This window comes from Dasypus novemcinctus, chromosome 13, assembly GCF_030445035.2.
Source record: "Dasypus novemcinctus isolate mDasNov1 chromosome 13, mDasNov1.1.hap2, whole genome shotgun sequence".
Lineage (NCBI taxonomy): Eukaryota > Metazoa > Chordata > Mammalia > Cingulata > Dasypodidae > Dasypus > Dasypus novemcinctus.
In genome coordinates, this window is record NC_080685.1 from 14758455 (window position 1) to 14775314 (window position 16860).

The window sequence follows — 16860 nt, forward strand, 5'->3', positions numbered from 1 at the left end:
CAGGAAAATTACATGAAGTTAAGGGATGGTGTCTGCCACACTTACATCACTAGGCACTTATCAATGCCTAGCAAAAGATCTAGCACAATGACACTCAGAAAGTATTCTAAATGAATTAATGGAATAGACTGTCCCAGCATTGATGAATACTATTTTATGGCCACAGAATTAGATATTGTGGGAAGGGTAAAGCGTTTGGAAATATGGTTAATAAGGTGGACTGGAGGTCAGATTTTTTAATGTCATATGTATTATAACAAGGAATTTATACAGGCCTACCTTGGAGATATTGTGGATTCGGTTCCAGACCACCGCAACAAAGTGAACAGCGGATAAAGTGAGTCACAACAATTTTTTTTTTTCTCAGTGCATATGAAAGTTATGTTTATACTATACTATATAACTTATTAAGTGTGCAGGAACATCATGTCTAAAAAACAATGTACATACCTTAATTGAAATATGACACCAAGATGCTAAATGGGCACATGCTGTTGGAAAAATAGTGCCAATAGACTTGCTCAATGCAGGGTTACCATAAACTTTCAATTTGTGAAAAACACAAGTTTGACCAGAGTGTAAAGAATAGATTGGAGTGGGGAGATTTGGTAGGATTATAGAGATTATGGATTATAGATTATAGTAGGAAAACTGATGAGTATGCTATTATAATAGACCAGTGCTTTCCAAACATTTAGAAACATTTGTGTGTATATAGGGTTTATGGGCAGCAGTGTGATATGGAAGAGATGCAAGGGCTTTGACCAAGATTCAACATCCTAGCTCTGTGCAATTAAATTAGAAGAAAAAAAACCACATGAAACATTTGCTATCTAACAGGTATTAATAAATGTACATTTCCCTCCTCTCAGATACTGATTATAAAAGAGCCAGTGAATAAATCTTGAGGATATACGACAGGGTTAGAACAAGGATGTCAAGCAGCAGTAGGGGAGGGAATCAAGAACATGAGACTTTTTTGGCCTAGGGCAGGAGGACAACCAACTTTTCCTTTAAGATAACAAGTAAACTATTTGAAGACAGAACTAATAAAGCGGAGGGGAAGAGTTAGAAGAGCTTACATTTAAAGGGAGTAAAGTTAGGGAGGAAAAGCAGGGGACTTTATATTGATAAATTTGAAATCTCTGCTGGAAAAGAAAGATTAAATAAAGAAAAAAAAAGGGTAACCAAGACTATAAAATAGTAAGTTGATAGAGATACAACAGTAGTTCCAAAAAATCTGCTCCAACAACATGGAAGGAGCAAAAAAATGTGGATGGTGTGGTTCATCCAGGATTGGGAACTGGCAGGATGAGAAGGGACTAAGGAACGGACGGAAAATGATCTGAGAAGGCTCTTGAAAGTCTCCCAGAATTGAATGAAAATAGGTTACAGGTTAAGTAGGGTAGGAAGTAGTCAATAAAACACTGACAAAGTAGAATAGAGAAGAATTGAGGAATTTAAGATCTGAGGTCTGAAAGAAATTTATGGCTAAATAACCAGCCTCCATTCTTTTGATTTTGGCAAATAAAATAATAAAATCAGTTTGGTTTTGAAGCTGAATAGTCCAGAAAATATAAAAATAAATGTTTTGAAATGTATTACATTTTCTTTATGACAAAATCCAATCTTAATTTTCTTTTATGCAGGAAAAAAATGACTGTAGTATAAATCTGGGTAGATGAATTAATTCATATTTTATTGGCTTTAAACAACACATAATATATTTCTTTCCATATTAACAGTTGTGACTAAAGACCAGGTGAAAAAATGGATTTTTGATTATTCGATAGTAAAATGACTCTTTTTTATAAGCCCCAATTCAATGTCAAGCATTTCTGCCACTGACAAAGACAAGACAAAAATAAAACAACCTTGAATAGCATTAGGTCAAAATTAGTTTGATGAGTTAAGGAATAAGTCTAATTTTTTTTTTTTTAAAGATTTTTATTTTTATTTATTTAATTCCCCTCCCCTCCCCCAGTTGTCTGTTTTCTGTGTCTTTTTGCTGCGTCTTGTTTCTTTGTCCGCTTCTGTTGTCAGCGGCACAGGAAGTGTGGGCGGCGCCATTCCTCAGCAGGCTGCTCCCTCCTTCGCGCTGGGCGGCTCTCCTCATGGGTGCACTCCTTGCGCGTGGGGCTCCCCTACGCGGGGGACACCCCTGTGTGGCACGGCACTCCTTGCGCGCATCAGCACTGCGCTTGGGCCAGCTCCACATGGGTCAAGGAGGCCCGGGGTTTGAACCGCGGGCCTCCCATGTGGTAGACCGACGCCCTAACCACCGGGCCAAAGTCCGTTTCCCAGGAATAAGTCTAATTAAACAATATTTATTCTTGTAAATACTTTAATTTCTGTCTACAAAGTGGGCATTAGATTTTTATGAAGAAACATTAAGCTTTTAAAAAAATATTATGAGTTTATAGACACAAAGTTCATATTTCCATACTATAGCACAAATAACCATGATTTTTAGAAGAGATTTCTTCATCATTGTTACAGTGGAAGATTCAAATTATTTTACAAGTTAGTACAGGGAGGATCCAACCAGAAGATTTATGTTGAGTGCTTTGTGAGAATTTTTCCATACGAGTATATGGTGATTAGACCCTAGATACACAAACTGCAGAACCAGTCAAGCAAAATATGTTTCAAAGGGAACACAAACTTTGATTTTGGGCTGTCAACAACACTTCTAATACAGGAATCAGGCACTCGTTTTCGTTTTTTTCTACCTCTTGGGTCACAGAATGGTTTCAGTGGTATGGAGTTGAAAATTACACAAAAGGGTTTAGAGCCAGGATTAAGGAAGGCACTACATAAAACTAATTAATTAGTTCCTGCTAGTGTAGCTTTGGCTACTTTTGAGACAGGCACTGCATCTCAGGTCAACACTTTTTCTTTCCTCTAATATAGAGCATAAAGATGCCTATTTCCCTTTTCATTCAAGCACCTATTGCCTTCCAGGGGTGTCATGATGGTATGAAGGGAGGAAAAGGGCATTTTCCTTGCTTCTGTACTTGAGGTAAGCAAACAGCCCTTTATGAAGGGGTAATATAAAAAGGAATAAAGGCTCCATCCTAAGATACTTTTCCATTTGCCATTTTTCTTTCTTCCCAAATGCAGAGACAGTGCTATACTCAGATACTAATCAGTTTTGGGGCACACAAGTAAGTTACATTAGAAGGCGAAAAAAACTTGGGGAAACAAACCAATTTCACTAAGTACAGCCTCTCTAAGCAGAATTTATCGATTTGGGAAGAATAGAAGAAAAAATTGGAGGTGGTGAAAGTAAAGAATGAGAATGCTGTCTGCCTTTTCATGGAAAACTTTAGAGAAGGTGTTTCCAGGGAGAAAGAGAATGAGAAAGTCTAAGCTGCAGCATTTAGAAAGAAAAAAAAAAAAAGGAGTTTCCTATCTGGGCCAGCTAGATAAAGAAACTAGTTTTAAGTCCTGGCTTCTAGGAACTGGGGTAGATGAATTGGGAATTGCCAAAATGGTTAAGTTAGGAAGCATCTGGATAAAAATTCCTAGTAGCTGAAGTCTACATTATTGACAGAACCAACAGATTATTAGGACAGAGTTGGTCACAATGTTCCACCACAGCACATTCTGACATTCAAATCAGACATTTAAATGTAGCTCTTTTGGACTCTTTCACCTTTGTACTATGGTGATTTTATGTAGAGGGTTCTAAATTGAAACAACTTCATTCACATCACTCTTCCTGCACTCAGTTTTTGGAGACTGATGAACTGGTCCAATATTTCTAAAAGATAGGCTAAAAGATAATAAAACACACAAACTAAAATAAGCTCTAAGGCCAGTCAAAATGGCTTCTTGTTATTCATTTCCTTCTTTGAACATTTTACTTAAGTGCTTTATTAGAGCCACTAGTTCAGGGTTCCCACCAAGTGCATCAATTTGTTTATAGGCTTTAGATTCAAGCTCTTTAAGAGTGTTTCGAGTATATTCAAAAGAACCTACATTCTCAAGATAATGTACACAGTACTTTTTAATATCTATGTTTTCAGTTCTCTGGCGCAAGATATTCTGCACTTGGGTGCTTTCAGGTCTTGACCAAATAGCATGAATAGTAGGGAAAGAGAACTTTCCTTCTGTTAGATCTTCACAAAAGCTTTTGTTTTCACTATATTCTTTGGAGTGCAGATTAGCATAATCATCCCTAATTTGAAAAAAGAGCCCAAGTGTATTAAGTAGTGGTTTTAAATCTTCTTTGTAATCAGAGAACAACTGCATGAGACCTACTGCTAATCCAAATAGTCCACCTGTCTTCTGCAGCACCATAGCTTTATATTCGTCTTCAGTGGGACAAATATAATTATCTCTCCAGTAAATATCAAGGCCTTGTCCCTGGTGGAGTTCCAAAAGCTGGCAGGTAAAAAGCTTCACTGCATCTGGGTGATCAAGGGTTAAGACTTTTTCTAAACCAAGGAAATATACATAATTAGCAGAATTGATGACAGATGGAATTCCATAGATGCTATGTGCCACTGGAAAGCCACGTCGCAGCTTTGAGTTGTCTTCAATATCATCAATGAGTAAACTGGCATTATGCAACATTTCTGTCACTTCAATGATAATCTAACAAAAAGACAATTGAAAATTTCATTTTATTGAACTATTCAAAACAGCATAAAAATATTTAACTACTATTAACAAATAATGGGGAAGTGGATGTGGCTCAACTGATAAGAGCATCTGCCTACGATACAGGAGGTCCAGGGTTCAAACCCAGGGCCTCCTGGCCCATGCGCAATGCTGCTGTGTGCAAGGACTGCCATGCAGGGGTGTCCCCCATGTAGGGGAGCCCCACAATGCAAGGAGTGTGCCCCGCAAGGAGAGCCACCCTGTGCGAAAAAAGCACAGCCTGCCCAGGAGTGGTGCCGCACACATGGAGAGCTGACGCAGCAAGATGACACAACAAAAAAAACAGACACAGATTCCCAGTGCTGCGGAGAATGCAAGCAGACACAGAAGAACACACAGTGAATGGACACATGAGATCAGACAATGGCGGGGTGGGGGAGGAAGGGAAGAGAAATAAATAAATCAACCCTCCCTCCCCCCAAAACACACAAAAAAACAGATAATGAAAGGCTCAACTGTCATAAATGTTTACAACTAATGATTCTTTAGCAAGCTAAAGATAAAATAATATTTTGCTTGGAGTACTTTTATGTGGCATCTGTTAATTTGTTGGGGATTAAAATGAGATTAGAATTGCCTAAATACCTGTAGCTTGTCTTCTGGAACTTTGAGCCAATGATTAAATGCCTGTGAAAGTTTGGTTCTTACTTGTTTACCTGCAATTAAAGAAAAAGAATTACCTCATAAAATTTCCTCTTCCAGTTATCTACTAAACCTTTAAATTAAGGTTTTAGAGACTGAATGGCTCTGCTTCTTTCCTTTTAAAAAAACGGATTACTACACTTTGAAGTATTCCCTTTAACATTCTAAGTTTAGTCAAAAGCTAGTATCTTTATTTTGACTAGAACCATTAGTTTTACAACATTTTTTTTTCTTATATGGAAAACTCAAGAGAGGTCTTTAGGTAGCAGTTACCACCTCAGGTTGATTTAGCCCAAATATAAAGGAATGGTAGATAAAAACTGCAAACAGTTCATTTAGTAAAAATGTTCTCTGAGCTTCTGCTAAAGGGAACACATACTAATGTCCTAATATCAGATTAGGTTTAGGAAAATGGCTACATAAAAAGTTAAGTTTTAGGAAACAAAATCATTAAGTCCTTGTTTATGTTCTCTATGTACCAGTCACCCGGACAAACAACTGAATGTACACTTAAATGCTCATTGCATATTCTAATGGAATAATCTGACTTTCTGTGAGCAATCTAGGAGAGAAGGAATCCTTTAGGGTTCTAGGGTTCTTCTTCTGCCTACTAATGCCCATAGTCTGTGCAGCAATTACAGATTTTATACTTTTTTTTTAAAGATTTATTTATTTCTCCCCACCCCCTTGATGTTTGCATTTGCTGTGTCTGTTTGTTGTGTGCTGGTCTATTTTTAGGGAGGTACCAGGAACCGAACCCAGGACCTCTCATGTGGGAGGGAGGCTTCTAATCGCTTGAGCCACTTCTGCTCCCTGCTTTGTTGTGTCTCTTGTGCTATCTTGTTGCATCAGTTTCACTGCACCGCCCATCACATCAGCTCGATGTCTTGCTTGTCTTCTTTAGGAGACACCAGGAACTGAATCCAGGACCGCCCATGTGGTAGGCAGGCGCTCAATAGCTTGAGCCACATCTACTTCCTGACTTTATACTTTTGATCTGTTTTTCAGTTTAACAAAGGTCCGTCTAGGCTGTACTTGCAATGTACAACTCTGCAAAGTAATCATTATCACTTTTCAAAACAGGTTTAGAAAATGAAGAACACAAAGAATCAATGTGGAGCACAACTTCCTTGTTTTACTTCTGAGTGTTATTTTTAAAACAGTACAGTCACGAGAAAGAACTCAAGAACTAGTCTGTAGTAGCAGAATTTAATGTAAAGTAAAAAAAACACACTCAAAATGGGAGTGTGCGTGTGCAGTAGTGCTTGTACAAGTTGCACAAGTAGCCGCAATTTAAATTTTTTTTCCCCTCTGTCTAGATTCTAGGATCTGACCTAATACTATCAAGTGCGCAAATCATTTCTACCCAGGGCACTGAGGATAGTCAGAGACAACTTAAAATTTCAAAACAAACAAATTTGTGCTTCCTCTTCAAGATCATAACATTACTGATTCTCTTTCTGAACCCCCACTTCTCCCTACACTCCCAATACAACTCTCCTTTCTCCAAAACTACCCTCTCACCTCCTGCTGTTACGATCTAGAGCTCTGGATATTGCCAACAAAATTGGAATGTTCTAAACTGAGTCCTGCTGGCTATTTCTAAATTTAAGTTTTTTGACCATTAAAAAAAAAAGAAAATCTAGGGAAATAGATGTAGCTCAACCAATTGGTCTCCCATCTACTATGGAGGAGGTCCAGGGTTAGATGCCTGGGCCTCCTAGTGAGGGCAAAGCTGGCCCACGCGGGAATGTCACCCCATGCAGGAGTGCCGCCCTGTGTTGGAATGCTTCCCAGTGTGGGAAAGCCACCCCACACAGGAGTGCCAGCTGACGTGGAGAGGTGGCACAGCAAGATGACGCAACAAGAGACACAGAGAAGAGAGAATAAGAAAACATAGCAGAACAGGGAGTTGAGGTGGCGCAAGAGAGTAAATGCCTCTCTCCCACTCCAGAAGGTCCTGGGATCAGTTCCTGGAGCTGCCTGATGAGAATATAAACAGAGAAGACGACACAGCGAACGGACACAGATAGCCGATAACGGGGGGGATGGGGGAGGCAGGGGGAAGTAAATAAAATAAAATCTTAAAAAAAAAAAGATCTAGAGACTTACACGAGAGGAAATAAAAATCACATTTCACAAAATCCTAATATCATTTATCTTTTATTAGCAAGAGTAACTTCACAACATTGATCTAGCACACCTTTAAATCACTTTAGAAACTCAAATACTCCATGAAAAATAAGTTTCAAAGTAAGTGCTTAATACAATAAATAAGTGCTTAATACAATGTCCTACTGTATTTTGTTAGAAAAATCCTGTGAGTTTATCTTTGATCAGGAACATATTTGATTTTTAAAAAGGGTAAACAGCTAATGAGCATTTTAAGTATGTTATCTAATGGCTTTAAAATATTACTTCCAGATAATCAGAATTAAGAAAAATGTTACAAAAGAAGTTAATTACATAGGTAAGCATTATGGTTAAAATGTAACTACAGGCAGACCTTGCTGTGTAAGGTAGCAGAGTGGGAGACACTTTTTAGTCTCTTGTTAGCACTGGTAACTGGTATATTTTATTGCAGACCAGTTCCAGGCAGTTTTTCTCAATTTGTTACAAAAGAAGTCCAGCAATAAGTGGGTAGAGTGCTGGAGAAACAGTTTCTCAATGGAAAATCCTGAAATAAGCAAAGTTACCAGGTTGTGAATAAATGTCTCTCAAAAGCAGTCTCTTAGCTCTTTCTTAAACAAGTGGGCAACTTTCCCTTTGAAGTCTCCATTTCTGTCTTCCCTCAATTCTTTCAAAGCATTGACATTAGCAGGTCAAAGCCATACCAGAAATAACACTAATCATGATGGTTTCCACAGTATAGACAGGAAGCTACCATTCTTTTGGCTTTTCATAATCATATTTATTTTATCTAGGTTTATGAAGAATAAAAACATATTATGATTGATGTGCGCTCATAAAAAAGGTGTACCCTATCAAAGATATACATTGCATCAGAACAGAAATTTCAAGTGTTGAGATAGAGTGGCAAGATCATTAGATAAAGTTCACATTATGCGCTAAGTAGGCTTTCATGGGCTGGTGAAAGAATTTACCACTTTTAAATTATTTCTATGAGAAAGAGCATTCTAAATTCATTTATAAAGGAATTTTATTTTTAGGAGGTACTGGGGAGGGACTGAACCTAGGACCTCAGACATGGGAAGCAGGTGTTCAACCACTTGAGCAACATCTGCTCCCATATTTTTAAGAACTCACAACTATGAGTTTTTACCTTATTGTCTTCCAGTCGTTACAAAGTTAAAAACAAAACAAACAAATAACAAAATACAACTACCAGCAAAACAAAATAAACACACACACATGCACACAATTAGGCAGTTATTGCTGTAGGTCCAAGTGATACACACCTTTATATAGGAATAATGTGGGCTGTTTCCAAATAATGTGACCTAGATGGTTATTATTTGGCTCTCCAAGGAACTAGTAGTGTAAGAACTAGAGTGTGTGTTATACTGGAAAACATGAACGTGGAAGATAAGTGAAAATTTTTTGTTCTTATACAAATCTGTATAACTTTCTCTACTATCTAAACAGCAGGGAATATGCAAATGTGTAGCAAAATATTTAAATATTTTTTAAGAACCAAAACCCATAAATACCTATATAATTTTTCTCATACAGCATCACTTTAAATAAAAAATCTCAAGAGCTGACAAGTCTAACTTTATCTGTTTTGCTAACACTGTGATGACCAGTACTCTCTGGAATCTACCCTATATGGGCTGTAACTGAACTGTTTCTTACCTGGTAATTGAAGTAAGTACTCGTAGGGTTCTAGAAGAATTCTTTGGACTGTTTGTTGAGGTTTCTCCATTTTTTTTAAACTTCAGTGCTGATCTATTAAAAAGGAAAAACATAACCAAATTATCTTTCAGTGTTAAACTGCAAAAGAACATGTATATCAAGGTGTTTTTGAAAAAGTAGACTTCGTTTGGCTTTAAAAGAAAATTCTAAATGGGTGAACCTTGAAAACATTGTGCTAAGTGAAAGGAGCCAGCCATGAAAGACCACATATTATATAACTCCACCTCCTTGAAATGTTCAGAATAGGCAAATCTAGAGAGACAGAAAGTAGATTAGCAGTTATCTAAAATTAGATTTTGGTGATGGTTGGACAACATTATGAATGTACTACAAAACACTATACAGGAAGTGGACTTGGCCCAGTGGTCAGGGCGTCTGTCTACCACATGGAAGGACCGCGGTTCAAACCCTGGGCCTCCTTGACCCGTGTGGAGCTGGCCCATGCGTGGTGCTGATGTGCGCAAGGAGTGCGGTGCCACGCAGGGGAGTCCCCCGCGTAGGGGAGCCCCATGTGCAAGGAGTGCGCCCCTCAAGGAGAGCTGCCCAGCGCGAAAGAAAGTGCAGCCTGCCCAAGAATGGCGCCGCACACAAGGAGAGCTGACACAGCAAGATGACGCAATAGAAAGAAACAGATTCCTGGTACCGCTAATAAGGACAGAGGCGGTCACAGAAGAACACACACTGAATGGATATAGAGAGCAGACAACTGGGGGAGGGAAGGGGAGAGAAATAAATAAAAAATAAATCTTTAAAAAAAAACAAACAACAACACTATACTCTTTAAATCGGGGAATTGTATGGTATATAAATTATTTCTCAATTTAAAATATCCTTTAATCAAGTGATTACATTGAGTGACACCTGGTTTTTAAGTGGGTTCCTTAGTTATATGACCTGTAGTAAGCCTTTCCTATTTTAATCAATGGTGAAAGGTTTAAATTGTTGCCATCAAATCAATGTCAAAACAAATTCACAGAACTAGAAAGATACATCTGTCTATATCTCATTGATTACATAAATTAGTAAACATACTCTTTTTTACCATGAGCATAAGATGGGTATGGTTTGTGTATTTAAAATTAAAAGGGGAAAAAAAATCCTGTATTTTCTCTACGATCAATCCACTTCAGATACTTTCATTTGAGACAAGCATTAGCTTCAATACAATTATAGTTATTAAAATAAATTCCCCTGTAGGGTATTATTCTTTAGTATCTTTTTAATCTCTAAGGATCACTAGCTCCCTCCTAATCAACTTTTTTCACTGCACTAGATATAATACTACAAGATTAAATGCAATATTGTATCTAATGGCAGTTCACAATCAGTGCTGTTCAAGGAATTGCCATCACAGAATTTGGAAGGCACCTTTTAAGAGTTGTCTCAGTAAAGCTAGAGGATAATAAAGCATAAGAGTATATTTACTTTGAGTGAGGACCACTGTTTTTGAATAAAAGAAATGAAATTGAGTTTATATACCTTGCATTATTTTGGTCACTCAAAGGTCTTTTTCTGATTCACTAAATCTCAGCAGGGGATTAGGAAACTTTTTTTAAAAAATTTATTTAATTTATCCCCCCCATTGTTTGGGCCTGCTGTGTGCTCTCTGTGGCTGTTCAGCGTGTGCTCATCTTTTTAGGAGGCACTGTGAACTGAACAGGGGACTTCCCATGTGGGAGGGAGGTGGCCATTGGCTTGAGCCATCTCTTTTCCCTGCTTGCTCTGTCTCTTTGGTGTGTCAGCTTGCCGCGCCAGCCCGTTGTATCAGCTTGCTGTCTTGCTTGTCTTCTTTAGGAGGCACTGGGAACTGAAACGGGACCTTCCATGTGGTAGGTGGCTACCCAACTGCTTGAGCCACATCTGCTTCCAAGGAACCTTCTTCATTTTTAGTATGTACCGTACATGATTCTGGTGCAGCTGCTTGAGAAAGTGTTAAAAGGGGAATTTACATTTAATTGGTTGCTTCCACCAGATCACACAATACAACTAAGGGAGGTGTTTTTGTTTACTATAAGATTCGGGATGTGCTCTTTGTTTTCTAAATTAGCCCTAATAACTTCATAATGTGTAGTTCTAAAACTCATCTTCCACATTTCAGACTAAGATCTCCTCCATACTCTAAGAGACAAGGCTAATCCCGTAGTTTCTCCATACTAGCATCAAATTTAAAAATATAAAATCTACTTTGGAGAGAAGAACTCATTTAACATTTAACCCACAAAATGAGAGTCTTCACATATATCTCAGGAAATGAACATTATTGGTTCATACTCATGCCACTAACCAAATCAGAAGATACTGAAGTAAATACTGACAGTGACCATAGAAGTAAAGCAATTTCCAAAATCTCATTATTAGTGTCAATATTTTTTTTACCAGCACGATCAATAATTCAGTAGATCTGAGTCAACCCTAAGAAGTGAAAACTAGGAACTTAATGTTCCCTGCTTTTTGTTTTAAGCAACTGAAACAAGGGTAAAAAGGGTTGAGCCACATCAACTCTATCATGTACTTTTTCCACAGGAGAGGAAGAAGTGTAACTTGCAAGAGGAGAAAAGAATAAAACTTCTACATTGCCTATGCAATGTTAGGCAGATGGTAGGAACATGCTCAAATTGGTAGAATTAATAACACACAGATTATCAACCAAGATATAAGAGCTTTGGTGCTTTCATGTAATGTGAAGCATCTCATTGGTCAGAGAAACGTTTTGCGAATGTGATGAAATCTATGAATTTTTTTTTTTAAAACAAACAAACAAAAACAGCAAATTAAGTGAATGTGCTCTCACCTATATTTTTGCATACCCATAAAATTCTACATATAATTTCTTAGGGAGCATATAGGCGCTGAAACTTTTAAATGTACCTCAGATTAAAATCCCCAACTACAGTATATCAATAGGCTAAAAAATAAATTCTACTGGCTTAACTCTTTTTTTTTGAAGCACTGGGACCGGGAATTGAACCTGGGACCTTGTATGTGGGAAGCCAGTGCTCAACCACTGAACCACATTGGCTCCCTGAGTCATTTTTTCCCTTTCTTTGCTTGTTGTTTTTAGGTGGCAACAGGAACCCAATCTGGGACCTTGTGGGAAGGAGGCACTCAACCGCTTTAGTCACATCTGCTCCCCTGGTTTAACTCTTTTTGAAGGCAGATTACACTGGACATTAAAGCATGAAATTGGTATAAATACAGGTTACTTTTCAGGATTGAAGTGTGCTTTTTAAGTAATCTATTCTTGATGATTACCTACGTGAATCCATCATGAAAAACCAGCACTCCACCAATGGGAATCTTTTAGCAAGCTGAATTCAAAGAGAATCTTTCCATATAGAAAACTTCTACTTGTACCTTGACTAGCAGGTTAGTACAAAGTATGTCGTAAGGGAAAAAATGCTCAAAAAATACTTTGAAATAATCCAAGTACTAATTTATTATCTATACTGTCTTTCACTAACAAGTTCCAATATAGGTTACCTCATTCTCAGAGATGAGAAAGAAGATGCAAATTCTTAAACAGAAAGAATAATCATTTAGATAAAAGATTATTACTGAACAGAATTGAAGGGAGAATAAAAAAACATCTCTTATACACTTCTCTAATTATTTAAACCATTTAGTAGCCATCTCTTCCCAATAGGCTGAGAGCAAAAATCATGTTTGTATCTTTGTCAAAACCTCCAAAACACGTGACAACTTAAAAATCAACAAAACCAATTTCATGAGTTTTCTTTTGTCTGTATTAATAAATAACAGGTGAAAACTGTTGCCCAGAAATCAGAGACAATCTGTTTCAATTCTTAGAACTTTGGTTGATGTTATTTCTCAAAACACTAACTCTAATTTAAAAATATTTTTTGCGCACTCAGAGAAGTATAACAATTCTCACTTAGCAAATAAGCCAATTAATTTCCTTTATTTATCACAGCTGGAAATTTCCTATCACATACAAATGTAAAGAGGCTAAATTTATTAGTGTGTCACGTGAACCCGACTAATTTATTTTCGGGTGAATAACAACAGAATGCCTCCAGGAGACAGCGTGACACCACTTCTCACTTTCAAAAACGAAAACCTGCCTTACCTTACACATTTGTTCAAAGAGTGGATCAATGAATATTAATAAAAACAACAGATTTTCTGAGTGTGGATGGGCTACTACTGCAGTAACCTCCTTGTTGGGCTTCTCTCCATTCACCCCTACGATCTAGTCCTCTACTCTCAGTGATCTTTGCGAAATTCACATCTGTCCTTTCGCCCTTAGAGTAGAGAATCCTTCAGCGATGCCCCACTGCTCTTAAAGTAAGAATAAAATTCAACAAAACCCGTAAGGTTCAGCTCCCCTCTCACCTCTTCACCTTTAGTTCCTCATTCTGGAAAAGCTTTCTCCAGTCACAAGACTTTCCAACGTGTTACTTCTTCTGCCTGGAATGTTTGTTTTTTCCCTCTTTTGGTTAACTCCTGCTAACTCTACAGAGCTCTCAGCTCAATCCCCATTTGTCAGAAAAGCCTTCCCCTTATCACCAAGTAACTCCTCACGGCAGCACTTAGCACAGTTACAATTTTACACTGATCTGTGTGTCTACTTTGTTTAATGTCTGTCTCACTAGACTTGGTCCAAGAGGGGATGAACCCTATCACTTTTTTTCACACGGAGGGAACAACATAAATATGCGGGCTAAAAGCATGTAAGAATGGAAGCGCCTTCCAACGCAGTACAGGAGAAAATCAGGCACACACTTGCATATAAGAAGTGAAACTATCATTACTTTTTTAAAAACGGAAGGGTCTGATTTCAGAATTGAATGGACACAAACTGAGAGATCCCTTCCCTGAAACTCCGGGTCTTCTTCATGTGTCTAAAGAAAACTTCCCTCAGATACAGGGAGATCATCAAAAGAGGGTTGGCAAAAGAACTTCAAATGTTCACTCTGCGTAGCCCAGACTCCGCAGAGACCGGCGAGGTCTCTGCTTCCTTTACGCTCCAAGCCGTCTTCAGCCCCACTTCATCACTTAGTTCTCCCGCCTCCTCGCCCCCAGCTCTCGAGAAGACGGAAAATTAATACACAATCCGGTTCAGCATCCGGGCTCCCACTCTCCTTTCTTTCTCCCCTCTCCGGTCCCCGCCCTATCACCATCCGGGTCCCCCCCTGCCGCCGCCACTGCCGCTCACGGTTCAACGACGATATCACGACGTTCACACCGCCGGTCCGGTAGTAGCGGAACCCAGTGTCAGCTTCCCACTTTATAGTTCAGAGCAAGGCTTCTCCTGGTGACTACATGGAGCCCTCCCCCTACCTCACCATAGAACTCTCCGCCCTCCTCAGCGGCCAGCAACAACGCATTACTCGGTGCAAGAAAATGCGCCATCCCAGTCACACTGCGCAGGCGTCGTTGCCGCCCCCCACTGCTTGGTCGCCCCCGCCCTCATTTCCATTTCCCTCCCCCCCGGCCTCCGGCAGGTGCGGGGCATTGCGGGTCTTGTAGTTTTCAAAGGCGACGGGTTTGCACATTGGCCTCTGAGACTGGACTACATTTTCCGGGAGCTTTGAGGTGTAACTTTCTGTTTCCATAGAACTGGTGGGAAAATGGCGTCGGTGTTTGTATCCCAGGAGCCAATAAGAACCGGGGATGGGCGGGTCCCAAAGAACCCTAGCCAATCCGAGGTCATCTAAGAGGCCATCCGGGCAAGAGGTACGGGAGGGGGGAGCAACCTAGGGGAGGGGAGAAAGGAGCGAAGGGGGGGCCTGGGGTGGGGGGGAAGCGATGTTTGCCCGTCAGTCGAGTCCGGAGTGAGGAGCTCGGGTGCTGTAGCGGAGGGGAGACTGAGCTGGAGCTTACCGCCTCCCCGGCCACCGCCTGGGCCTTTGCCCGGAGGGAGCCGCAGAGGGTCCATCGTCGCCGTCCTCTGGAGGGCAGAGCGGTTGGGGGCCCGGACCTCTAGTCCGGGAGGGATTTTTCGTCGTTCCCCCTCCCCCCAGCGAGGGAGCCCGAGCGGCCGCCAAACAAAGGTACCAGTCGCCGCCGCGGGAGGAGGAGGAGCCGGAGCCTCAGCCTCAGCCTCAGCAACCGCTGGACCCGCCGCCCTTCTTCCCCCATCTCTCCCCCGGGCCTACTGGTTTTGGGGGAGGAGGAGGGGGGATTCTGGCCGTGCCAGGGTCAGATCTCGCCTCCGAGGAAGGTAGGGGCATTTTGGGGGGTTTTTGCGGTCTCGTAAGGAAGTCCTTCGTGGGGAGTCACTGGGGCTTGCCAAGGAACAGGGAGGAGGCTGCTGTGGTGGTCTCTCCACTGGGCGCCCGAGTTCGGGGCCTCGTCCTCCCGGGAGTCCTTCCGCCCCCCCATTCCCCCCGTCCTGCAGTTTCCGAGTCGGGATCGCCCCCTGGCCGAGCGGCCGCAGACTCGGCGGTTAAGCGGCCCTTGGCCGCGGTGGGGGGCCCCGGCGGGGCGGGGGGCGCCGCCGGCGGGCCTCGCTGCCTCCCGGCCCCTCCGCCTCCTCGCTGTCCCCGCAGCGTGCTGCCGGGGGGGGGTGGGGGGGTGGGGCGGGAGTCCTCTCCTACTTGTCGGGGTCCTCGGGCCTCGGAGCGGGACGTGGCCGAGGCTCTGCGGGGGGGACACGGCCCGGCTCGCAGCCCCTCCGGCCCGGCTGACTCTCTCTCCTGCCGCCCTGCTTGGTCGGGGTTCCTGGAGGCCGCGCCAGGCTGGGGCTCGGCCGCGGGAGCGGCGCGGCCCTCTGGGGAGAGGACCGGCTCGGCCCGGCGAGGAGGCGCGGGGGGAGGGCGACCGACTCCGCGTCGGACTCGGGGCTTGTTGTGAGTTTCTTCTCTGACAGAAATGGCGTCATGGTCGCAGTCGGGAAACTCCGTCGGGTCCCGACAATGGGGCCGGGAAGCTACCGAGCTGTGTGGGTGACTGGGTTTGCGGGGAAGGCGAGGCCAAGCTGGAGCCCCGAGTCGGCGTTTAATGATTGTAGGGGGCTGACGCCCTCTCCGGTGTTCAGAGGCTTCACTGGTGCCTTCCGCCTCCGCCCGGACTGAGAGGGGCGCCTGTGGTGACTGGGTGTCTTTTGTTTCCCCTCCAGGTGCAGGTGAATCTGGTGTTATCGAGGGGATCGTGGCCCCGGCATCATTATGAAGGTAAGATTTGCTGCTTGCCGACATTTAGATCGGTAGGGGTTTTTGACTGAGGTGGTTCTGGGGGGCCTCCCTGAGTTTTGCATAGGAGGTGTGTTTGTGCGTCGGTGCTCGAGCTCTGCCCTGGGTGACGGTCGGGGTCAGCTGGTAGGGATCTACTCTACAGCTCAGGGGCTCTGGTGCCAGGCTGGTTCCTCGGGCCTGTGCCGTTGAGTTAGAGTCAGTTATGGAATATCTCATCGAGCATGATTCTCCCCTGTAGAACGTCTCATTATGCAGGGATAGATAGGAAACTGCATGAATTAAAAATGTTTTAAAAGGTAAAACTGAAAAAAGCAGGACAAGTAATCTGTCTCTAGATATTGAACTGTATTGTGGTTCTGTGGGTTACACTGATGCACGAAAATCTAATTTGTATGAACAGTACTGTAAATTTTTAACAGAAAATCCATTTGATTAGCCATAAAAATAATCGTTGAAATATATTTAAAGAGAATTTTGGTCATCTTTACACAGTTTAAAGATAGCAGTTTTTCCTTTA

The 16860-nt window shown here is 41.6% G+C and overlaps 2 protein-coding genes across 13 annotated transcripts in view; one reads left to right on the forward strand and one right to left on the reverse strand.

Moving 5' to 3' along the window:
* Positions 1-1678: 1678 nt before the first annotated feature.
* Positions 1679-14782, reverse strand: GGPS1 (geranylgeranyl diphosphate synthase 1). Of its 6 annotated transcripts, none has more exons than XM_058309510.1 (5): positions 14363-14593; positions 13540-13614; positions 9127-9219; positions 5254-5324; positions 1679-4602 (listed from the first exon to the last, which is right to left on the reverse strand). In XM_058309510.1, the coding sequence occupies exons 3-5, from the start codon at positions 9194-9196 to the stop codon at positions 3841-3843; spliced, it is 903 nt and encodes a 300-aa protein (XP_058165493.1). In that variant the 5' UTR covers positions 9197-9219; positions 13540-13614; positions 14363-14593; the 3' UTR covers positions 1679-3840. The 6 variants fall into 6 exon arrangements, with proteins under 6 accessions (XP_058165493.1, XP_071063470.1, XP_058165496.1 ...); XM_071207369.1 differs by having other exon boundaries at positions 13548-13614; positions 14363-14585; XM_058309513.2 differs by lacking the exon at positions 13540-13614 and having other exon boundaries at positions 14363-14782.
* Positions 14783-14916: 134 nt separating this feature from the next.
* The window catches only part of ARID4B (AT-rich interaction domain 4B), a 161958-nt gene continuing 160014 nt past the window's right edge, over positions 14917-16860 (forward strand). For 4 of the 7 annotated variants that reach the window (XM_058309517.2, XM_058309519.1, XM_071207371.1 and 1 more), the window contains exons 1-2: positions 14929-15200; positions 16268-16322. In XM_058309517.2, coding sequence (XP_058165500.1) covers positions 16317-16322 — 6 coding nt within the window. In that variant the 5' untranslated portion in view covers positions 14929-15200; positions 16268-16316. Of the gene's footprint in view, positions 15371-16267; positions 16323-16860 lie in introns of all 7 variants that reach the window. The other 3 variants (XM_058309516.2, XM_058309518.2, XM_058309515.1) reach the window with 2 other exon arrangements.